General features: G+C 30.6%; 2 protein-coding genes, 2 non-coding genes and 1 pseudogene across 6 annotated transcripts; 3 read left to right on the top strand and 2 right to left on the bottom strand.

The window, feature by feature from the left end:
* The first annotated feature begins 5073 nt into the window (after nucleotides 1-5073).
* Nucleotides 5074-5157, top strand: TRNAL-CAA (transfer RNA leucine (anticodon CAA)). The gene has a single exon. It is a non-coding gene; the product is annotated as a tRNA-Leu (tRNA).
* A 678-nt stretch (nucleotides 5158-5835) lies between these two features.
* Nucleotides 5836-8003, bottom strand: ASE2 (GLN phosphoribosyl pyrophosphate amidotransferase 2). Its single transcript, XM_022290579.2, has one exon. The coding sequence runs from the start codon at nucleotides 7908-7910 to the stop codon at nucleotides 6186-6188; it is 1725 nt and encodes a 574-aa protein (XP_022146271.1). The 5' UTR covers nucleotides 7911-8003; the 3' UTR covers nucleotides 5836-6185.
* A 5463-nt stretch (nucleotides 8004-13466) lies between these two features.
* TRNAT-AGU (transfer RNA threonine (anticodon AGU)) lies at nucleotides 13467-13540 on the top strand. Its single transcript has one exon. It is a non-coding gene; the product is annotated as a tRNA-Thr (tRNA).
* Nucleotides 13541-14668: 1128 nt separating this feature from the next.
* Nucleotides 14669-18430, bottom strand: LOC111015387 (ribosome-binding factor A family protein). Of its 3 annotated transcripts, none has more exons than XR_015789174.1 (4): nucleotides 17901-18430; nucleotides 16568-16741; nucleotides 15746-15940; nucleotides 14669-14860 (listed from the first exon to the last, which is right to left on the bottom strand). XR_015789174.1 is itself a non-coding variant. In XM_022290400.2 (3 exons), exons 1-3 carry the CDS (start codon nucleotides 18249-18251, stop codon nucleotides 15809-15811), a joined length of 657 nt encoding a protein of 218 aa, XP_022146092.1. In that variant the 5' UTR covers nucleotides 18252-18430; the 3' UTR covers nucleotides 15527-15808. The 3 variants fall into 3 exon arrangements, 1 of the variants encoding a protein (XP_022146092.1); XR_002602036.2 differs by lacking the exon at nucleotides 14669-14860 and adding an exon at nucleotides 15527-15638; XM_022290400.2 differs by lacking the exon at nucleotides 14669-14860 and having other exon boundaries at nucleotides 15527-15940.
* Nucleotides 18431-23141: 4711 nt separating this feature from the next.
* Nucleotides 23142-24012, top strand: LOC148212745 (protein SMALL AUXIN UP-REGULATED RNA 12 pseudogene; annotated as a pseudogene).
* Nucleotides 24013-24897: the final 885 nt, after the last annotated feature.

Here is a 24897-nt window from a genome sequence, read left to right as displayed (position 1 = left end):
TCCTTTTTATATCATCTCACATACTATATCTATAATGTATACATTATCAATTGGCTTACATAAAAGTCCATAAATTTTAATTAATTTAATAAATATATATAATATACTTCATGAAATTCACATATCATATGATTCAACATAACACTTGCACTTGGCTTCTCCCAAGTGGGTTTCTTTTTTTTTTCTTTTTCTTCTTTTTGGAGAATAACCCAATTAGCATTGGCTCTCATTCTATCCCATCCCACCACTTTCATATCAACCACCATTTTTTAAGGTAAAATAATGCACTTTCATAGCTAAATAAATTGATAAGAAAAAATAAAGGGGAAAAAGAGGAATTTTTTTTTTTTGAGCTTTAGGCTTTGGTTTTGTTGCTTGAGAGTTCCAAATTTAGGTTGTGATCATGAGAGTTTGGGCAAATATAGAATCTTGTGGCTGAGAGTTATTGTGATGTGAAATTTAGGTCTCCCCATTAAACCAAAAGCTAATCACATCCTAATTAAAATCACTTTTCCATTCATTTGATCTCTTGTATCCTGATTTATAATAGCTTATTCTATCATCGTCTAGTTCAATAATCACTAGATTAATTAACTAATCTGAGTATTAACAAAAGTCACTAGCTAGCTCTAACAATCCTTTAAAGAATGATAATTTAGAACGTGGAATCATATATATAGATATATATATAAAGAACCTCTTTTTCCACCTTTTTACGTCACTTAATCCATTCATACATACACGACTAAATTTAAATTTAACAATCTTTTCACTTTAAAGTAACTTACTTTATATACAAAACTCCTCCTCGTTCTCTTTGTATTTTTTCCTCTCATATATGTCATTCTTCAATGTCTTACGCTATCCACTTGTGCCACATATTATTTTATTTTAGAGAAAAAATGAAAAGAACACAACTAGACTTAGTATAAGCAAAGGAGGATCTACTTTAATTATCTTATGTCACCATTATGAATTATAGTGATCCCTACAATTGTCTTCATAAATTTAGAGTTATATATTTATAATATCAATCTTTGAGATGATGATATTAAGTATCTCATCTATTAAACTATACTCGAATGAGGTAGTATTATTCAAATTATCAAACATGTGTGTTTTAAAATATAATTTCATAATTTTAATTTTGTCCAACAAATTAGGGACAAATTTCTGGCAAGTTTTTGTAGATGTAATTTAAAATATAGGGTTTGCAGACATTGGAATGGACCCCATAGAAAAGGGAAAGTACGATTAAGATTGAGAGGCCATTAACGGCTGCCCCGTCCCTTGTTTTCTTGGAAAGCCATAATAAATCGAGCCAATTTCTTTTTTTATATATATATATATATTATGACGTGTGGGAGATAGTGATTCAAACTCATGATCTTTTGGTCGAAAATAAGTACCTTAACTAGTTGATTAACTAATTGCGTCTTAGACTTGTAGAAATACATCATTAATATATAGATTGGTACTAAGTGTAGAATTAACATTGACATAAGGTATTGTAACTTTGACTAAAAGGTTGGAGGATCGAATCCCCCACCCCTATACATATTGTTGAATTCAACGTCAAATTTTTTTTTATAATATGTATATCATATTACAAACTGAGGTGAAATTTTGAATACATGGATTTTTGAAAAAAGATACAAATATCTCAATGGTTGAGTTATAACCAAACTTAAACGTAGTTCAAGTATTCAATATCAGCGACCTAAATATAGTTCTAGATAGACACCCGTGTATTCTTCCATGAGTGTTTTCGAGTAGAGGTGTCTCTCTCCCATTGTGGGATCGTAATTCTGGTATGTTTGAATCATTTCTCTTTATTTATAAATGTGAAGTTCTAAAAAGAGAAAACAATATATTAATTTGTACAATAAACTAAGATTCTTATATTTGGATAAATTTAATCTTTTCAAAATATGAAATTCCATTTAAAGATCATATCTTTGTATCTTTTAGAATATATAATGTATTTATTAAGAGTTCGTATTTAGTGATGTATATTATATTTTGTTCTTATTAAGAATTCGTATTTATTGATGTATTTTATCGATTTAATAAGAAATGTATATTATATTTTGTTCTTATTAAGAGTTCGTATTTATTGATGTATATTATCGATTTAATAAGAAAATATTAGGATGTTGAGTGATAACAATAAGTTAAAGACAAGTTGGGAAATTTTACAACTAATTAAAATATTACACGTTTTATTATGAATCAATAATAATAAAATTATTAAAATAGATTGTTATTAAATACTATAACAAAGCTTAATAATATTATATATTAATGATAGTTGTTCTAACAAATTTTGTATTTGATGTAATTTTATTTTTAATTATTCATTATTTGTTAATATTAAATAAATTGTTATAATAAAAAAATATTTACTCTCACTAAAATAGTAATAAAAGAAGTTAAAATCTATCATTATTTTAATTAAAAATAATATTAACACATTTTTAAGTTAATATATTTATAATTAGCTACAGATAAGAAAATAGTATTTTAATAATTATAATATATCTTATTCATATTTCAATTTCAAACGGTATTAGTAAGCAACATGTAAACAAAGCTAAAGAAATAACATCATTGTTGGGGTCAAACTGTGTGTGGCCAACCTATTCGAGGAATTCCAAAGAGGCCGACCTAACAATTCGGCGTCGGGTATTTAGGAAACGAACCAGACACCGAGGATTCATTTTTCCGAGAGCATAAGAAGGACCGATCTGAAGCATAGACCGAAGGTCGGTTAGAGGAGCCTGACATGAGCAGGGAAATGTCTGGATGGGACAGCTATCTGCCCCATTGACCACTATAAATACACAATCACATCACGAGTCCAGATATGAAAATCTATCTGAAGCATATCTATTAAGCTCAGATTACCTACTGATTTGGACGTCGGAGTAGTTTACCTCATTGCAGGTACTCAAGAATTCGCTCTAAGTACAGCCGACCGACCTCCCAAATCCTTTTCTGTGCCTCGGCAAATTTTCGCATCAATAATCGTAATTGAATTCATTTTGATTTAAAAATAATGAGGGTGTCGCAGAGATAAGGTAGTTTAAGGGTTCCAACTTCCAATACCAACAAAAGGGAATCAGAAATTCAAAATTGGGGATCGAATATTACCTAATTTTTTGATCTCATCAACCACATGACCTAATTTTTTATTATTATTTTTGTGTGTGTGTACAATTTTTATATGATTGGGATATAATTTTTTATTGTTTTCCCCAATGCCCTTTTTGATTACGCACCCAATTCTATAGCGACTCTTCTGCAACATTATTTTAAATGAGTTTTTATTTATGTTTTGAATGAAAATTAATTTTAAATTGCCACGTATGACTCTCAAAATAATAGAAAGAAAAAAAAAAGTATAATATATTACATGGAAAAAGGTTGTAGAACCCACTAAAATGAGCTGAATGGAGACCACATTTTACACCCTTCTTAGGACAAATAATAATGACTTAAAAATGAAACATTAAAAAATTTTGTATGAATCTCTAAACTATTCGATCGGTTCAACCACCGCGCTGAAGAAGTTAAGAAGTTAAAGTATCCTTTTAGTAACGTTCTCGTTTTTCATTTTAATTTTTTTAAAAAAAAGTATTTATTAATTGTTCTTATTTCTCTTTTATCATTTTTAGAGACTTTTCCAAATTTCTGTATAAATTTTGGAAACAATATAATTATGTCTTGTTTCTTATTTTCGTTCTTTTGAAAAACATAAATAAAAGTTTTATTTGTCAACCTGAGATAGCTGAACTGGTTAAGACATATATTTCAAATCAAAAGTTCGTGAGTTCGAATCTCCACACTTATACCTAAAAAAGAGGGGAAAAAAAAGAAACAAGAAACAGTTGCCAAAATATGTTTTACTAGAAAAATAAAAAGTTGAGACATTAAATTATTCCTTTGAGGTCATATCTTCCAATGTCCACTATTTTTTTTTTTAACTAAAAAGAAACTCATAAGTGGAAAATTTCAAATTATTCATTCAAAAAAATTTTTAATAAATAATAAGGATAACAAGCCACGAAAAAATTCACTTAAAGATTTTCTTTAATATAAATATTTATAAAATTATTTAATGATTTTAAATTTTACAGTGTGTTTGTAATCCAGAACTGAAAGATAATATTTGAAGAATGTCTCTCATAAATAAAGAAACCAAACTGTTCACATCATTGATTGAGCAGAAGCAATGTTATGATTATGAGGTCCTTGTGATGGGCCAGTTTAGGATGGGCCCAAGCCCATAAATATTAGCCCATGATGGTCTAAGATGGGCCAGTTTAGACAAGATAATTAAACAAATTTGTAGAGTAGGCCCATGATACCTATGGTTTGGGTCAAAAGTGTCTTCCAATTTCACAAACCATTCTTGTAAAACATAAAAGATTGAGCTTCTAGTAAAATACAAGATAGGTTTCAATTTCAAAGAAACATTTTTCTTTGAAAATTTAGCTGTTTTCTCAATAGTACACAATAACTTATATTTTATTGTAGATTTATGCATAGAAATTTTCACTTTATATAGTGACATGATTTATAAAAACACACACTCATATATAACATTTAAATTAAAAAAAAAAAAAAAACTCCATGCAAGAGGAATCTTTGTGCAAAATCTTGGTCCCCATGTGGTAGATATTTGCTCCATGTGCAAAATGCAAAGATGAACATAGGTAAAATCTCTTTGCATGTGATGGTCTAAATAGAATTTTGCTTGCTCTCATTTGTTTGGTTGTGCTAAACAACTATGACAAATTATTGTAATATGTTTGTTTCTTTTTTCCGAGTATTGAAGTCGAAGTTACGCATATAATCACGTTATCATCAAGTAAAAGTTCAAAACCTTTTAATTCGTTAGTATATTGAAGAAGTCTGTCTTATTTGGAGTTGGTAGTAAACGAAAATGTTAAAATAGAAAAAGTTAGTGTTCGGTATTCAGCCTGTTAAACAAAACTACAGCTCTGTGCCAAGTCTTGGATAAGAAAATCACTATTTAAAATATAAAATAAAATTAATCAGTATCAACAAGTCAGGATGGCCGAGTGGTCTAAGGCGCCAGACTCAAGTTCTGGTCTTCGTGAGAGGGCGTGGGTTCAAATCCCACTTCTGACAGTTTTTTAAAATAATTTTTCAACTTAAAATCTTCAAAACGATACTTTCTCAGGTTGTTTCATGTGTAAAATATCATCATTCAATCTAATTTAATTGATGCTTTTAACATTAAAATCTACCTTTTTGAAGTAAACAAAAAATATATATATATTATTTATTTATTATTATTGTTAATTTTTTTTTTTTTTTTGACAAAGAACTAATTACTGACACGAACGTTGTAATATTTCGTTCCTTTTTTTAAAAAAAAAATCCAAATCCCACAATTATTGCTGTGATATCTAAATAGAACATTCCATAGCCTTTACATTAAATTGCCAAAAAATAATACAACAAACTTCCATCAAGAGCCATTTTTCTACCGAAAATCAGAAACCCACAAAAAAAAAAATATACATATATATATATATATATATATATATATATATTCTAAAAAGATTAAAAAAAGGCGCACCCATTTGCTAAGACTATAAAGATCATGAAAATTGTAAATACATATTTATTTCGAGCCAAAGATCATGAAAATAGTAAAGCGAGCAATTGCTCAAAATATTTTAAAAGGAAAAAAGAATCTACACACAACCAAGAAAATCTATGCCTTAAAAGGCAAAAAAATAAAAAAAAAAACATGAAAATCAAACCATATTTGGTAAATTCTCCCAACTCTGTCAAAGAAAATTCAGTAACTTGTCTCCACTTTTATTGTTACTATTATTATTTCTTAATAACTATAGGTGTCCTGGTCGGAGCGGACCCTAACCCCAGAACCCCAGAACTCTTATTCTAGAGAACAACCGTTAGACCATACAACATTCCATTCCGAGTAACAGATAATAAAAAACTTAGCAGAAGAGTATTCTCTTATGCAGCCCAATAATCATTACATAAAACTTATTAATCTAAATGATGCATTTGCTTTTTCCCATCAGAAACCACCCGTATCGTAATTCTAAAAACTATGAAGGATATAAGAGAAAACAGAGGCAAAATAGCAAGGTTAATTAAAATTTGAGATATTAAAGGATTCATCAGAGGCCCCCAACAAGTTTCTCCACTGTGAGATGATTGTCAAGATTTTGGTTTCTGCTGGCTTTAACCCATCCTCCATCAATGGATTCCAAGCTCCCATTCAAGCCATCATCAACAAAATCTCCCACCCTTTTCACTTTTATCTCTCTGGGCTCAACTGGGTAATTCCCTGAAAAGCAAGCATAGCAATAGTTTGGAGATTCACTACCCAAAAGCTTCTGCAAGCTATCAAATGGCAGAAAAGCAAGTGAATCAGACCCTATGAACTCTCTTATTTCCTCCACACTCAGCCTGTTGGAGATCAGTTCTTCTGAGCTTGGTGTGTCCACTCCATAGTAGCATGACCCTATGATTGGAGGGCTGGCTATCCTCATATGCACTTCTTTTGCCCCTGCTTCCTTGATCAGCCTCACAATCTTTGAAGATGTGGTGCCTCTTACTATGGAGTCATCCACCACCACTACTCTCTTCCCTTCCAACACTGCTCGAACCGGCGACAGCTTCAGCTTCACGCCGAAGTCACGAATCTTCTGCGATGGCTCTATGAATGTCCTGCCTACGTAGTGAGACCTTATGAGCCCCTGTTGGAAGGCCACACCAGCCTTGGCTGCATAGCCAAGAGCAGCCACTACTCCAGAGTCGGGAACAGCAATCACAACATCACAGTCGACAGGGGCTTCGGTGGCTAGTATCTCCCCGAATGCTCGGCGGGATTCGTACACCGATCGCCCGAAGACTACAGAGTTTGGGAGAGCAAAGTAAATGTGTTCAAATATGCAAGATTTTGGCTGAGGGTGGGCCATTAAACAGAGGGATTGAATCCCATTCTTGTCAACCACCAAAACTTCACCAGGAAACACCTCTCTCTCGTATGTGGCCTCAATCAAATCAAGAGCACAAGTTTCAGAAGCAAAAACAACAGCCCCATTACTCCTCCTACCCATAACCAAAGGCCTAAACCCAAAAGGATCACGAACAGCAACCAACTTATCTTCAGTAATAAAAACCATGGAATAAGCCCCCTCAAGCTGTTCACAGGCATCCACAATCCTCAACAAGAAAGGCCTATGCTTAGAAATCGCAATAAGGTGAAGAACAACCTCAGTATCAGAACTAGTATTGAAAATGGAACCAGTGTCCTCAAGCTTATTCCTAAGGGAACGATAATTAACCAAATTACCATTGTGGGCAACCCCAACGGAGCCGAATCGGTAGCCCGCAACAAAGGGCTGGACATTCTTAAGCATGGAGGAACCGGCGGTGGAGTAGCGGACATGGCCAATAGCAGAATCGCCGGGGAGCTGATCGAGTTTGGTTTGATTGAAGACTTCGGAGACGAGGCCGACGCCGGTGACGGATTGGAGGACGTTATCGTTGACGGAGACGATTCCGGCGCCTTCTTGGCCGCGGTGCTGGAGGGCATGGAGAGCCAAATAGCAGAGGCGAGAGGCTTCCGGGTCGCCGTAGATTCCGACCACGCCGCACTCCTCGCGTGGCTTTTCGTCGTCGTCATCGGCGGAGAAGACGTCGGAGATGGGGTTTTTGACCGAGGCGAGAAGAGGGGGCTTGCGGAGATGGGGGAGGGAGAGGGAATGGGATTTTGGGTTTAGGGTTTTGATAGAGAGAGAGAGAGGGGATTGAGATGGGAAGGGAGATGGGTTAGAAAGAGAGGAAGAGGAAGAGGAGAGAGAAGGGAGATTGAGAGTGGTGGCAGCCATGGCCATGGGAGGAGGAGCTTCAGAACTTGAGAAGAAGAGATAGGGGAAGGGAAGACGGTGGCGTACGTGGACCGCGGGGGTCTAGGTTTTTGGACTTTCAAGGATCCTTTTAATTTACTTCTTTCTTTCTTTTTTGTCTCTTTTTGGTTAAAATGTTATTTTGTTATTTTTATTTTTAGTTTTGTTTGGTTTTGATCGTTCAAATATTCATTCTCGTCCTTCTCACCTGTTTCATCCGTTTATTTTATTTTTTATCTCATTTTTTTCTACCAAGATTTCAATACTATACTATATTCAATATATTTTTTAAAGTGTAATTATAAATTCATATTAAATAGTTTCAATTGTTTATAAATTTTATAGATACTAACTAAAATTGTCACTTTCTGAAAATACAATGACCAAAATTAACCAAAATTAGAAGTACGTGAACCAAAATGAACATTGAAATATATAGAGACTAAAATGGATCATTGCTAAAAGTATAATGACCAAAATAATATTTTAACATTTGTTTTCTTATATCCATTCATTTGGGTAAATCTTTGTTTGGCTCTTTAAAATTTTAAAATATTATTTTCAATACTTCAACCCAAAGAAAATAACTATCTTGACATTTGAACTCTACAAAAATAATCGTTTTGATCGTTGCTGTTATTCAATCACGTAGAACTGATTTTATTTGGAAACTTGAAAGTTTAATAATTTTAATACTTTGAAAGTTTTAAGGCCATAAAAGAAGATTTTAGATTAATGGTTGTTTAAGAAAAATAAAAGAAGTGAATTGATAATGTTGTGTGTATATATAAAATCCATTATATGAGCCAAATTCAATGAATTCGCTCCTTTTTGGATGGTATTTCTATTTCAAATATGTGTTTTGGTTTAAAAAGAAAGATTTTCTTTACGAATGAAAATAGAGAATATTAGAATTTTACCTTAATGGGATTTCTCTTATTCTAAGAAGTAATTTACTTTCATAAAAACAAAATGTGCTTTTATTCAATATCAGGATAAAATCTTGCGTGGAAGAAACTTATTTGTGGAAATTGTTTATCCAATAAACATTTTTCTTCACAAATGTGTCACTTTCATGCTAAATTTGAATTTTTTCCTTTTTTTAATCTTTTTTTTTTTTTTAAATCCATCCGGCATGGGCATCCCATTGTTTTGTTTTTTTTTTATGGAAAAAAAATCTTACTCTTTTATTTATTTTCAAAAGCTATATTATTTAGCTAAATTTGGGAACTTTTCATGCACATATGTATACTAGAATTTTGTACCTTATTAGTAAATATAAAAAAATATTTATTGCCACATATATATAATTATACACTAAAAACTACCTTTAATCCACAATTGTCAAAATATATCAAATATATTATCATTTTTTATATTATATTACTTTTTATCTAAATGGATATATGATATCTATATCTTCGGAACAGTTTTAGTAGTCGATTTAAGTACAATTCAAGTAATTAGACATTATTCTATAAAAAAAAAGTGATGAGACATACTGTATTTTCTATTTCTAGTCACCAATGTAATATAATATTCTAAAATAATAGTAATATAATTATTTACAAAATTTATGAATAAAAATAGATATTGTTCAGTGTTATTTTTACATTATCGTTAAAACATACCAGCAAATTCTAATTTAACTAGGATAGCTAATTACTTTTACAAATGTAAAAATTGATCCTTTTTGCAAGTTGGGTGGTTTTAGCATTTAAAAATTTGATCACTTTTGTAGTTAATCATAAAAATTACTAATTTTCATTTAAAAAAAAAACTAAATTCAAAATTTTTAATTTCAGAATCAAATAGAAGCAAAAAGTGATGATTTAAAAAATAAAAATACCAAATAGTGATTAAATTCAAAATTTAGTACCAAAAATGTATTTTAATTTTTACTAAAAAATATATTGGAGGGAAGAAAAAAGAATTGGCGCTCTGAATGGGGAAACTAAAATTTGGTGGTCAGGGAGTCAGAATAAAGAGCTCCACGCTCTATGGTTGATGGATGTCAGTTCTATCTCACAATTTTTTTTTTAATTATTATTTATTATTTTTTTATAATTCATGTCCATTGATGGGTACTACATTTAGATAAATTTGATTTAGATATATTTTTAGCTATATTTCAAAATTAAATCGAGATATAATTGGTAACAACCAGTTTGGTTAATTTCGTCTTTTTTTTGCCTTCTCCTTAATTTCAGCTTTGACTCTTAACTTTTAATATACAATATATAAATAATGGTGACGACCGAAGCATTATGTGATTTATAATAACAATATAATTTCTTTAAATACTAAGTTGCGTTGTCATGATTTTTACCCTTTAAACAATATTAATATTTGAAGTAAACATTATGTTTTAGCCCTTAATTTTAACTCATTTAACTTTCATTTTAGTACTATAAAAGTAAAAGAAAATGTTGATAATAATATTGCGAAGAATAGTTTTTGGAATGACATTTTTCCTAATTTATTTAAAAATGATAAATAGTTTATTTTTTCTGAAAAATAATAAATAGTTTAATTAATTTTACTGTTATTTTAATCATATAATGTTACATATGTTTCAATTTTTTAAAATACCATAAAGTTCTTTTTTTTTAGTACTCCATAAATTTCAATTAAATTATAAAGTATTACACCGATTATGAAATAATTGTATTTAATTTAGTCTTTTCAGACACTCAACAGTTTTTTCTAAGAAAAAAAAAATACAATTCTGACGTGGAGATTCCTTTCCTTTTCGAAGCTGACGTGGAATAAATTACTTTTTTAGTATTTATTATTAAACTTCAATTTCACTTTCATTTGTATACTTATTATTATTATTTTTTGTTTTTTTCAGCTGTTTAATATCATAAAAGTTTATCAGAATGTAGATGGCATTGATGATTTATTTTGTGTTGTACTCTTAGAAAATAACACAAGTGCAACTATATTATCTATAACATTCTAAAATAAAATTAATCTTTTTTATTACATTTTAATCAAAATAATGTTTCAAAATCTACTCAATTTTAACCCCGGGAAATCTCTACCTAATCAAAATAAAGTAACATATAATAAAACTTCTGCTACATAATAACAAATAACTCGTCAAAATTTGATCTTTATTACCTATTGACTTGTTAACAAAGAAATTTGATCAATATTAATTGAATAATAGATTAATAATAAAAAAAATTAAATATTTAATTTTAATTTGGGATGTGAATTTGTATGGTTGGAGTTCAACTAATAATTTTTGTGAAGAAAAAAAATTATTTTTCTTACTTGCCATCAAGTTGAAGTAAATATAACATATTTTATTTTATTTTATTCTTACAGTCTGTCAAAGAAAAAAAATGTTTTTCTTACTTGCCATCATGTTCAATTTTCTAATCACGTTTGACAAAGACGTTTAAAATATTTTAAATAATTAGTTCCCTTTACGTTTTGGAGATGCACTACTTAAAATATAATTTCTAGAGAGAAAAAAGATGATAAAGATTTGATTGGTGCATTATCCTAATAACGAAAAGGGAATTTATTAATAACAAACTTTTCGTTAATTCAGAAGTTAGAACTAAGAAGAATATTTTTCTAAATAAAAAAAAAATTCGTTGACATGTTCATCATTAGTAAGATTCTATTTGATAACCTTTTTTTAGTAACGTTTTTTAATTCTTAGAAAATAAATTTAATTACTCTCTTTAAATTATTCTTCAAAACATATCTGATTATAATTTTTTGTTGTCTCTATTTTAAAAAATTACTAAAGTGAATGTCTTTAATGCACATAAACTAAAATAAATAAAAATTGGAAGTACAATAGCCATCTAAATTAAAATAATTTGTCTCTGAAAATAAACTATTTTTCAATAAAATAATTGAAAATTTAGAAACTACTGAATTATTATTATTATTATTTTATAACTTATTTATGCTATTGAGTAGAAATTTGGATTTTCCCCCATCATATCACACCTAAGACTTTGGAATAATACTTGTTGATAACTACTAATTAAACAAAGTAGATGCCTTTCCCACCCACTTATCCAATCTCTCATTTATCAAATTTAAAGCTAATTAAATAAACTATATGAATAACTAAATTGTGGGAATTTTATATTTTAAACAAGTTTTATCCTTAAAAATTCAATGATCATGATTCATGAGGTATGACTCTCCAAAAGCTAAACAAAACAATTTTATATGGTCAACAAAATGCAAATATATGCACATACCATCTTTTCCTTCCTTTACAGAGAGAAAATGAGACAATTTTAAATTGTTTATAAGTACAAAATAAAATAAAGATCGTTCGAGGTCTTTAATTTAAGAAAATATCCAAAATCTCTCAATTTTCAGTGTTGTGTCTAATAAATTGTTAAATTTTAAAAATTAAAGAATGTTTGTGTGAATTATCAATTTTGACTGCAACATAAAAATTAAAGGACAAAAATTATAATTTAACCTAAAAAAAAGCATGCTACTCACAATTGGAGAATTTTGATAATCAGAATAATTGGGTTGCTATGATAGTGATTAAGGAGCTAGTAATTTAAAAGAGAGAATATTCCATATGTATGGGTATGTTCCATTTTGAAATATCTAAAAACTTTTACATAATTTTCTAAAGAGTGTCCCGTTTCCTTTCCATTTAGGTTAGTTTTGTATAAATTAATTACATTTTTATACGTGTTTAACGTTTTTTTTTTCTTTTTTAAAATTTTTAGTTGAGTCTTATGAATAAATATGACTTTTTTTGACTATTGAAGATTTTGAAAAAAAAAATAAAAATCAAATTATGGTCATATCACATTGTTTTATGTAGGAATGATTATCCAAATCATATTAGGCATTATTTTTTCTTCATAGTCTTTTTCCCTCTTTTGAGTATATCCAATATGAGATTGATATTAAATTTAAATCTCTAACAGGAAAATGTTTGGCACTCAAAATCTTATTATCTGATAATTAAAAAAGAAAAATGTAATATATATATATATATATATATATATATATATATTAAATTTTAAATGGTGACGATAAGATTTAGTTATGCCAAAAAAAAAAAAACTAAATATTTTTGAAAAAAAGAGCCATGTAATCTGAATTATTTAATAGTTGAAGTTTTTTGAGATGGTCTCATAGTGATTTTATTATTATTATTAATTAAAAAGCTCAATTATTATTTTTTCAAGCACCTCTTGTACCTCAGTTGGTTAGAGAACCCGTTTAGTAAGCAGGAGGTCTTTTAGTTCGACTCTCAACAAAAGCAAAGTGATAGCCAAGTCATTGCATATTAGTCTAATCAACATGTATGCCACATCAATTTTTAAATAACAATGTCAATAGCATCAAGAAATCTACTAAAATCAAAATCATAAAGTAATTGAAAATTTGATAGTTCGGGTAATTTAATAAACTAACACTTTATATATATAACAATTAATGCTGAGTTATGATGTCTGATAGGGAGAAAAAAAAAGATAATTCAAAATAATTAAGATTATTAGATGAATAAGATAACAAAAAGTTAACTGTCAAATAGCTCTTGTAGCTCAGTTGGTTAGAGCACCCGTTTAGTAAGCGGGAGGTCTTGAGTTCGACTCTTAACAAGAGCATAGTTTAATTACTACCTTTATGAAGTCATTACATATTAATTTAATCAACATATTTCACATCAATTTTTAAATAATCATAATCATAAGGTAATCGAAATTTTTATAATTTAAGTAAACTAATATGTTTGATAGCTTGGAGAAAAAGGTAATGCAAAATAATTAAAATTATTAAATGAATTAAATTACAAGCACCCGTTTAGTAGGTGGGAGGTCTTAAGTTCAACTCTCAATGAGAGCATTTAGTAAATTTTTTTGGGGGGTTTATCTATAGAGACCTTTGTGATTTTTTAGGTTTATATGATTCATGATTTCTTCATTAATTTTTATCGTGCCCATTTGAGGATAGCTCAACTCGACACCTCTTTCTAATAAGTCATTTTCAGTCTTAAACTTGTAATTTTGTCAATTTAGATAACGTCTTGGTTAGAGATGGGTGCCTTAGCCACCTGAGTTATATTCGATTTAGCTTGTCAATTTAGATCTTGAATTTGAATAAATGATCCAATTTAATACACTAGGTTAGTTAACTTTTCATTATTTTTTAAAGATTTGTAACTAGCTTTTGGCATAGTTGGATGAGATTAATTTTGAAAGTATTGATTTTTTTAATTGTGTTAGATACTTTTAAATTAAATGATTGGAGCGTTTTTGTTTGGTTTCTTTTACTACATTTATCCAATTTATTTTGTGGCTAAATTGGAGTAGTTAAATATTGCCATTAGTTGGTTCATGAATAATTCTTAGATTTTATTTTGGAAACGTATTAGCTGCAACAATAATTCAAACTTCAGGATTTAAGTTGATAAAATTAAAAATTTAAAGTTCAAACTAAAATTGAACTTTACCCTATAATAAATATCAACTAACTTAAAACTATATATTTTCTTCCATATCGATAAACTTTCCTCATTGGTCTAATTTTAAAAGGTTCTTATTGTCAAAATAATAATAATAAATAAATAAATAAATTGAAAGGTTCTTATCTTTTCCAGCTTTAATTCCCTATGACCAAAAATTAAAAAATTAAAAAAAGAGAATTAAAATTCAACCATTCCAAAAAAAAAAGTAGATGCTCAAAAAACACCCTTTTATTTTGTGCCATCAACAACATTAGATTCGATACCGATGTTGAAGAGAAATAATTTATTTTCTTTGAAGATATCAACGAAATATTTAAAATCATAAATATTAATACGAAATGACATCAAGATTTAAATTCTTATCTATTATCTTTGATGATAAAAAGATATTTGGCTGGTTAGATTCTGAGTGCAGAGGAATTTTGGTGGAGTTTGGAGCATCTTTACTTCATTTCTTACTCTGCAAAATAACATAGCCTTCAAAATTTATTTGCTCTAATAATTTCTAGAAACATTTTTCAAAACAATAATTAATTTTAGTGGCTGTATTTTCAACTTTTGTTCATGTTCCAAAATGTCTACTATAGTGGCTGTATTTTCAACTTTTGTTCATGTTCCAAAATGTCTACTATAGTTTTGTACTTTTAAAAAGTGGTGGTTTTTGTCCCTTCAACTTCGTTTTTATCCAATGAATTTGTATTAAAGAATTTTCATGGTGTATAAAACTTGTGTTGCAAATATGAACCAAAATGTTCACTTGTAAAAAATACAAAGATTAAATTGAACGTTTTAAAAGTATATAGACCAAAATGAACCAAATACCGTGACTAAAATAAAATTTAAACCTTAAAATGAATAGAGAGGAAATACGATGATAAGAAATATCATTCCATATAGTTCTTAAAATTTCAAAAGATTAGTTTGCAAAACAATAGTTTTAGAAGAAAAAAACTGGAGTCATCCATACTTTTTTTAGTTTGTGAAATTTGGTTTAAAATTTTACAATTCTTTTCACAAAAAGTATATTAGAAAACAAAGAAAATGATATTCAACAAAATTAATTTAAAAAAAATTGAAAATGAAGAACATCCCACCATCAAAATAACACATGACTACCCAGATAAACTTGATGGGAATCAAAATGACAGGCATAGCTATATCACTTCAACCTTTTTCTAACATTGACGAGCCCCAAAGTTTTCATGACAAAAGATATCACCAGAGGATTGATTATATACCTGAAAACAATGAATTTTGGACCCGAGAAGTGAGCTCTGGCAAGACTAATTTAGTATATCTAACATGTAAGACTAAGACAACAACATAAACTCGTAACATAGCGAACCTGTGAGAGTAAGCCGATGCCTCAGCACAGATGAGCACAAATTGGGACAAGAAATGGAGCAACCTATTGTACATATATTATGTCTTCATCAGCATCATCCCCTTCCCAGTCCCTGTCGTCTTGAGGAGTATTGGATAATTCGGATAGCTCGGTGTCTTTCTTTTCATCCTTGATCCGATCCAATATGGCAATCACCTGGAAAAGTTCAAACAAAAAAGTACATCGCTCATATCATAAGACACAGAAATTTTCACAGGCAATAATAGCATGAGTTTCAGACATGAGTCCTTTCTTCCCAAGAAAAGCCTACCCATTGCATATAGGGAGCAAAGCTCTACACTTTTCATAATGCCCGTGACCCGACTCCACTAATCCCAAAGGAGATTCACCAACTTGTGGCTACTTTCGAGAGACAACAAGGATCTTAAATTATTAAGTTTTCCATAGAGAGACTAGAAGCCAAAACCTTGGAGAGAAACTCCAAAAATCCTAAGCCCTTACTAGTCGGGTCACCATTGCACTCTCCAAAAACCATATTTATGACATTTCCAGAACTTCTAAGAGATATTTCAATAGGAAATGGACGATAAACCAAAAGTTTGTAAGGCAAAAAACCCACTTATTGTCACAGCATCCTTGTACCAAAAAATTGGAAACATGTGCAATGGAAAAAAATGAAGAAAATGAGACAAAAAACATCTTGTGGAAGGAAATCTTAACAATAAGATAAACATAGAACTTTAAGTTATAAGTAATTGACCTGGCCTCCAGCCAGAGAAATAGAAGTTGTACAAGAAGCAAAAACATAAAGATTTTATTTACCCTGCTTCCTCTTTCGAAAGATTCATCTTCTATGAAACGTATCTCGGGAGTTAGCCGAAGCTTCATTCGCCTTCCCAATACACTGCGGACATATTTAGCTTTTGATTTCAATCCAGCAATAGCAACATCCTTTCCTCTTTCATCACCAAAGACAGATACATATACTTTAACCACCTGTGTATCAGTATTCATGAGATAACAAACAACAATTACTAATCAGTTGAGGTATTGGAAAAAATGCCCAAGAAATAAACCAAAACGAAAAAGAAGCACTGTTTCTTTGAACACCTTTGAAATAATTACTACTTTAAAGTGTGTTTAATATAGTATACTACTTTTAAAAAATCCACCGTGTTTGGTGATAGAACAGTTTTTAAAAAATTGGATTACTTTAAAATACATTTTTGAAGAAACACTCAGACACATGATTGTCTAAAAAGTTATTTTAAAGTGATTGACACACTTGTAGTTTAAGCACCTAAGAGATGATAACTCATAAAATGGTGCAAAAAAAAAAAGTTTTTAAATTAAAAAGATATACCATACCCACCCTAAGTTTATTGAACACATACACATCCACATGCTACCTAAATTGCATAGGAACTCATGAACTGTCTAAAGGAGAAGAGCTATATGGAAAAAATAAGGCAATGTTGAATAAATTCAAAATCGATCAAAAACCACAATTTCATCACACAATCCACACTTCAAGTTCTTGAAGTAAGAGTGATATGGATTGTTCTCGAATGGAGGGCATTTAAAAGAAAAACATATCAATGAACTTCCATTGTTAGCCTCTTTGGTATAAATGCCATGGCAGTGCTTATCTATCAAGGCTAAAGTGAACTTTCAACTTTCAAGCATATGATTTCTCAGTAGATCTCTTCTATACATTCCGCAAAAGTCTAATCCTTGCAGTAAAAATTTCAAATACTTCATAAGTTGTGCTTCAAATAACTTATGTCAAAAATGTCTTCGACCAAAGCCAAACATCTCCAAATGGGGTGAAGCCTCTAACCATTTCATTTCCCAGTGGCTAAACTACACAATACCCACAACCTAAGATGCAACCAGCAATTGAACCATATAGCAATCTATCAAGTTAAATTTCGATTAAAAAATCCCCTCTCTTCAACAAATGCACCTCTTCAGTATAGTGCAAATCTCAGAGACAATATTCATTTCTACAGTCATTTTCAGGTATAAAAGCACCCTTTAGTCCGTACACTTCAAATTCTGCTACCCATTACAAAAAATCACAATAATAGCAAAAAAAGAGAGAAATCAATCCTGCTCAGCTCATGAATTGCAGAATTTCCGAAATCGAAAATACCTGCAAATCGGCAGAGACTTCAACATCGGTGATGGTGGTGAGAGAGGAGAGGTACTTATCCGCTCCCAAAGAGGCCTCGGGAAGGATGGCGTACTGCAACACCTTATCGGTGAGAAGCATATCGGAAAGCTCCCTCTGAATCTGCTTGGCCACCATTTTGACTCTCCGGGAATTGGCCATACACCGAATGGTTGCGCCGCCCGTCACCGGACGGGGGCGGAGGAGGGCAATGGGATTCGGGGAGGAAATCCATGGCGGCGGAGGTTGAAATTGAAAGGGGCGTGTGGAAGATGAAAGTTTGAGTGGGGAGTGGTAGGGGTGAGGATGAATTTGCTGGAGGAGATGCGGCATCTTGAAATTTGATTCCCCAAGATGAAATTTTCTACTTTGTTGGGCTGAAATGGATTCGGATTCGCGCGCTCCAAGCTTTTTCGAGGGTATGGATTCGTACGGCTACGGCTTGTGTAATTGCAGAGACTAGAGAGAGAAGAGATGTTTTGGATTTAATTGTGATTATAGTCTCAATTATTTTTGCCCAAATCTTACCTATGGATTTTTAATCTTCAATTATCATTTTATTTTTGATGTGTTGATGGACTTAGTGATGACCTGTTATTAACGTTGCATGACGTGGTATTAGATTGCCTCTACTTTAAAGTTGTTGTAATGCAATCCAAGCTAGTGTGGAGCTGAGTTTAATTACCTTATGTACATGTTGCATATTTTTGTGAGGAATGAACTCTATCTTTTGTAAGGGAGCTTGCTTTGGGAAGCGTTACCAAAATGCAGGTGCTGCACCAAACGCTGCACTGCCATTTTGACGCTTCGTACCCAGTGTTCAACAAATTTTACTCTTGTGACATCTCTGTTTTTAGATTGTGATTGAGCTAGATTTTTACAGAGTCAATTATGGGTGACTTCGTTTGGTCCATCTTATTCTCAGCCTGTCTGAATTATGGTTTGAACATGTGTTCTTGAACGAAAAGGCCAAATAGTATTTTTAGCTCGATCCATAACCTGATATATAAATTTTATCTTATTCTTTTTACTTTGAACACACTAAGCTTGACATATGCCCTCATGAGTACACCAAGTACAACTCGAGTGAAATGACGAATACACTATGTTAGGTAGGGTGTGGATGTGAGATAACTCATCCCCAAATATAAAATATAAGATATATTTATATATTTTAATATTGTGACAAATGATTTAAACTTTTCACTTTGACTTCAATGAAATAAAGAGATGCTTTTATCTACCCTATCCAATAAACAAGACATATTAATTAAGTAGTATTTAACTTCTATACTACTCTATATATTAAGATAAGTTTGTTTTTCTTTTCTTTTAAATAGAATAGTGCATTATAAATGTATAGGATTAGATTTGACCCCAAACTTACGAAGAAAGTCGTTGACTTTACCGCGAGTGATGTGTGCAGTAACTTCGTAACCTACTAACCCATTAAATTATATGGAAACCTATGGAGCTGTAATTACATGTTAAAAATATGTAATTAAAGTAATTTATCTAACCTATCAAAACATAGTTCAATTTAATGCACTTATCTTCGATTAAAAGATTAAAAAAATTATAAAAAAAAGGGATAGACCGATAGAAATTAAAAGTCGGTGGAAAAGTAAAAACAACTTTTGACAAATAAATTCAAATTCATGGTTGTCACCGACTACTTAGAATATTAGGGTTTGGTTGGTAACATTCTCGTTTCTTAATTTTTCACTTCTAATTTTTAAGAAACATAAACATTTGATAATTGTTTCTGTTACTCACTTTTGTATTAAAAAAACGTTTCCAAACTCGTGTGGAAATTTTAGAAACAACTATATCAAGTTACTTGTTTCATTTCCAATTTTTTCAAAACATAGATAAATATTAATTTTATCATTTGTATTTTCAAATACAAAATAAATATAAATATATAAATATAACCTAAGAAATTCGAACATTTAATTTTAAAAATTAAATTTCTATCATTTTTTCTAATCTAAAATTTTAGAGAACAAAAACATATCAAACTATTTTCATTTTTTTAAAATAAAAAAAGAACAAACAAATAAGAAATGATTACCAATGTAATCTTATATTTTTATTAAAAAGGATAAAAAAAATAATAAAAATATTACCAAACAACCTTTTAAAATCCCTCGTATTTATTGATAACCAAACATGTATCACCTTTGCTTTTGGTCGGAATTGAGTTGATTTAGAGCAACGACTTTTGGGTGGACAAGGCCGGATGGTGAAAGATAAAAAAGAAGCAATTTGGGCCGTTAAACGGGCTGTTCGTAGGGCCCATTTAGAAAAAACAAAAATAAAAAAATAAAAGAGCCTCAATTTCTGTAATAATTGCAGGCAGTTAAAGCTCTCCCCTTTTTGGAAAAGAGCTCATTTTTACAGCCAAGCAGCATTTTCATTAATGCTACATGCAAATTGCAACCCACAAAATAATTATCATTTTGAATTTTTCTTTTAGTTCGCTAGATCATTCCGTCCAAAAAAAACCTCCTCGTGGGACAATTACCCGACCCTGTTACATTTGGTTGCCTAGATAACTTGAAACTAATCTAGATATATTAATACATTTTAATTTATTTTTAGATAAATTACATAAATTATCTATGAATTATAGCGATGTTGCACCTACAAACTTTTAATTATAAAAATTATATCTTCTAACTTAAGTGAAAAACTTATAATGGTAGAAACAAATGAGCTGGTGGGTAATGTTTCAATTTCTAATTTTATTAATAAATCTTAGCCTTTAACAACTATTTATGTTTCTTGTTTCTCATTTTAAAGTTTGTATAGGAATTTTGAAAACAAAAACAAGTTTCTTATTTCTTATTATCGTTTCCAATTTGTACTGATATAAATAAAAATCTTGTTTTATGTTCTTGAATCCTTGGGTGTTGGCCATGGCTATGCAAATTTATTTTTCTTTATTCAAAAGGAGGAAACAGAAGCAAAAAACGAAAATGTGGTAGATGGCCAAAAATCCTCAAACTTACAAAAAAAAAATAAATAAATAAAAAATTCCATTTTTACTCTCACTTTCCCCTTCCCCCTCTTATTGTTGGGTTTGCTAAAGCTTTTTTTCCTCCCTCTTTTTGTGAGGTCTTTGTCTTTTGAGTTTTCTTTTTAACCATTTTCCCTTCCATCTCTATGCAATCTATAATTTTCTTTCTATGTACTTAAAAAGGAGAAAATTTTTGGTTCATTCATTTTGTATCATATAAAAAATAATTTGCTTCCACCAATATTAAATAATTATTTATAAAGGCAAAATCATAATGTGAATAAAGAGAATAGATACTCCCACAGTACTAGAAATTTTTGTGGTTTTGTGTTAATCTCTAAAACAAACTTTTGTCGAAGGAAAGAAACGGAGGGATTATAATTCAACAATTTTTTAAACAAACTTAAAGTCCTCAAATTTATTTTAATTTTGTGTTATAATTCAACATTTTTTTTAAACCCTTATTTTAGTAATGTTTTATTTCAATTATACTTAATTTGAACCACCTCACCTGATCATTTTTTTTTCTGATTTATGTTGTCAACAAAAATCATATAACGCATAAGTGAAAAATTATTTGATGACAAAGAGAACTTGTTAGCTCCCATAATTAGATTCACATTTATCATTTTACACTATGTTAATAAAAATCATATAACTATGAATTTATAAGTGAAAAAGCATAAGAACAGGGGACAACTATGGAGTAACATGTCACGAAAATTAGTCATTTAATTTTTTGGGCAGACATAATGTCCCTTATTTATGGTGATTACGTGAAATAATACAAAAAATTGTTGACATCTCATCTATTTTCTACAATTAAACAGATTAAATTCTTTAAATTATGGGACATTTTCTATTTTTGGGAAAATTGGAGAAGGTTACGTGTTAATAATTAAAGCAATGAAAATGACCAGAAAAATGAATGTTGGATTTAAATTAGGCAGTCTAATCACACTTGTGCCAATTTAAGAGATACACAGCAATATATTTGGTAAAATTTCAACTAATTTCCATTTTAATCAATATTACCATGTATATTTCAAGTAAAGGAATAATTTTTTATTTTATATTTTTTGGAAAAGGGGAATCTAGCAGACAAAAGATGATGGGATGGGGGGAAAATGATATCCCAAAATAAAATATCAAATTAATAGTAATAATTGTGCCACTTTCACCTTTTGCTTTGAACCATGAATCCATAAAAAGTAATACAAAATGAAAAAAGGAAAAAAAAAAGAACAATTAATATATCAATATCTATAAAAATAACACATGTATAAAATAAATGGAAGGTTCATTGAAACATAAGTATGGTGTCGGACATTTATTGAACAATCCATGGTTTTGTTGGGATTGGTGAAGATATGAGCTTGGGAAATCGCACAATGACACGAGTCGGAGGGAGACTGTTTGTGATGGTTGATGAGATAATTAGTTGAGGTTGAGAGGAGTGTTTTATTTAGTACATGTAGATGTAGGATTCGAACTCATAATCTTTTCATCGGAAAATAAGTGTTTTAATCAGTTGAATTATACTCAAGTTGATAAGTAGTTGAATCGAAGAATGATGGTTAATGAGGAAAGAATGTGTTGATATCATTTGATGAATATCTTACTTTTCGAATAGCATCACAATAGACTTGATTAGACCAATATATTTTTTTAAATCAATTAATCATTTGAGATCAAATATAAGTAATATGGTGTTAAACTATTTTATTCCACGAAACGTATAATATAATATTAAAATACGAGTTTATAATATGACATAAATATATTATCCATATCCAACAATCTAACTCACAACCAACATGACACGTAAAATAATATCTTCTCATTTGACCCGAACTTCTAATCCTTTAATACTAATATTAGTAAGGTTGAATGTTGATAAATAAAAAATTTAATATCCTAATTCCTATACGTTAATTTAAACATAATTCAACGGAAAAAAACGGGGATTCCGTTTCGGCCCACATTACTAAAAAACGTAGTTATTACACTGAAAAAAGAAAAGTAAATACCTACAACTAGAGGGGGCAGACTTTTCCGGCGATCTCATGCTTGCAGTTGCACAGTAATCCCATGGTACTGTCAAGAACAAAAAGTAACTGAAAAAGAAAAAAGAAATATTGTAAATATCTTCAATTCGAAGGGCAATTTGGTAACACTCGTACTTATTAAGGCTCTCCCAAATTTCCAACCGAAACATCCCCGCAAACGCAACGCACTGCACCTTCTGTTTCCGATTCACGCTCTCCCTCCGCCGCCGCAACAGAACGGAAATGTCACCGGAGACGGCGAAAAGCTCCAAGATCCGACGCATTGTCCGACTCCGACAAATGCTACAGCGCTGGCGCAAGAAGGCACGCGCAGCGGCCTTCCTAGCACCGCCGTCCGACGTCCCCGCCGGTCACGTCGCCGTCTGCGTCGGCACCGGCTGCCGGCGGTTCATCGTCCGCGCCACGTTCCTGAACCATCCGATCTTCAGGAAGCTGCTCTCGCAGGCCGAGGAGGAATACGGCTTCGCTACTCGTGGTCCTCTGGCGCTTCCGTGCGACGAATCGGTGTTCGAAGAGGTTCTCCGAGTCGTGGCTCGCTCCGAGTTGAGTCACTCGTCGAGAACTCTGAATCTCAAGGATCTCCAGAGGCGATGCGACGAAGACATCAGAAAGAACCTCGAGTTTTTAGGCGAATCTAGACCTTTACTGTATGGATTTGCCGATAATAAATCGGTTTGTTGAGCTGCCGCCGGCCGGCCAAAGTTCGGCAGAACTCCGATCCGACTCAGTCTAGTTCCGGTGAGTCAACAGAGTTTTTTAATTGGATATGCTAACAAATATTATAGTGGTAGTTTTGGGATTACACTGAAGCCGCGCGAGATTTGGCCGGAGAGACGGCCGGCCGGCCGGCCATTGATGGTTAATTTAGCCAGTCAAGCGGCGTGGAAATCGGAGGTTATTTTAGCTTGTAAATTGCCCTAATGAGGCCTCCATTAATTAACTTCATGTAGAAAATTGCAGACAAATATTTATATATATATACACACATACTGCTTTGTGGTTTGATTGTTTTAGTTTTAGAGCTAATTGATAGAATTGTTCAAATTTCTAAGTGATTTAAGGGGAAAAAAAAATCCTCTAGATTTTAGGCCAACTGATTAAGGTATTATAATTTTGATCTTCGAACTAATTTCAAGGCAATCGATTGAACTAATATTATAGTCGGATTAATTTGAACATGTTACTTAGTTTGAATTTTATGGTGCTGAGTGAATTATAAGCATATTGAGGAGTGAATTAGAAGGAGACGTGTATAAAACAAATCATACTATCAATTATTAGTGTGTGATTAAGGGATAATTAAGATTCTTAAAAAAAAAAAAGGTTAATTAAGATTGGAAGAGACAAGTGGGTATTACAGTCAAGATAGAATCACTTTTTCACTTTACTAAAAAAGAAATTAAAAAAGAAAAAAGAGAAAAGTGTGTGAAAGTAAAGCTTAAAAAATGGTTCACGCTCTCAAAGATCATAATTGCAATTTCTTTTTCTTATTGAGCTTTATGGAACAATCATTTTTTTTTTGCCCCTCACAAACAATCATGATCTTCACTAAGTGGGAATCAATTTCACCTCTTAATTAAGCTGTTTTTTTTGGGAGCTACTTGGCTAATTTAGGGCATTGTTTCCTTTGTAAACTAAATTTTAGTTTAATCTAAATTTATATTAATTAATTTATTAACATTTTTTTTTTATGAATTTTGTATAATTGTTATTTTACAAGGTTATATATAATTTAGAATAGATTATATTTTACCTGTTTTAATTTTAACAAACATAAAATGAGTTTATAATATGAAGTAATATATTTATCAAAGTTTTTATCATTTTTAATGTAATTCTGCATCTTTAAAATTTCAAATTCTGAATCTGAAAACACTGAAAACATACA

The sequence above is a fragment of the Momordica charantia genome, assembly GCF_013281855.1.
Source record: "Momordica charantia cultivar OHB3-1 chromosome 2 unlocalized genomic scaffold, Mcharantia_2.0 BLBB01000002.1, whole genome shotgun sequence".
NCBI classification, from domain to species: Eukaryota; Viridiplantae; Streptophyta; class Magnoliopsida; order Cucurbitales; family Cucurbitaceae; genus Momordica; species Momordica charantia.
The sequence above is the reverse complement of the archived record's forward strand: the minus strand, read 5'-3'. Positions and strand labels throughout refer to the sequence as shown.

Coding starts and splice junctions, on each gene's coding strand:
- ASE2 (XM_022290579.2), bottom strand. CDS start 7,910: ATGGCCATGGCTGCCACCACTCTCAATCTCCCTTCTCTCTCCTCTTCC.
- LOC111015387 (XM_022290400.2), bottom strand. CDS start 18,251: ATGCCGCATCTCCTCCAGCAAATTCATCCTCACCCCTACCACTCCCCA. Junction 16,742..17,900: donor AAGTCTCTGCCGATTTGCAG/GTATTTTCGATT, acceptor ACTGATACACAG/GTGGTTAAAGTATATGTATC. Junction 15,941..16,567: donor CTTTCGAAAGAGGAAGCAGG/GTAAATAAAATC, acceptor GAACTTTTCCAG/GTGATTGCCATATTGGATCG.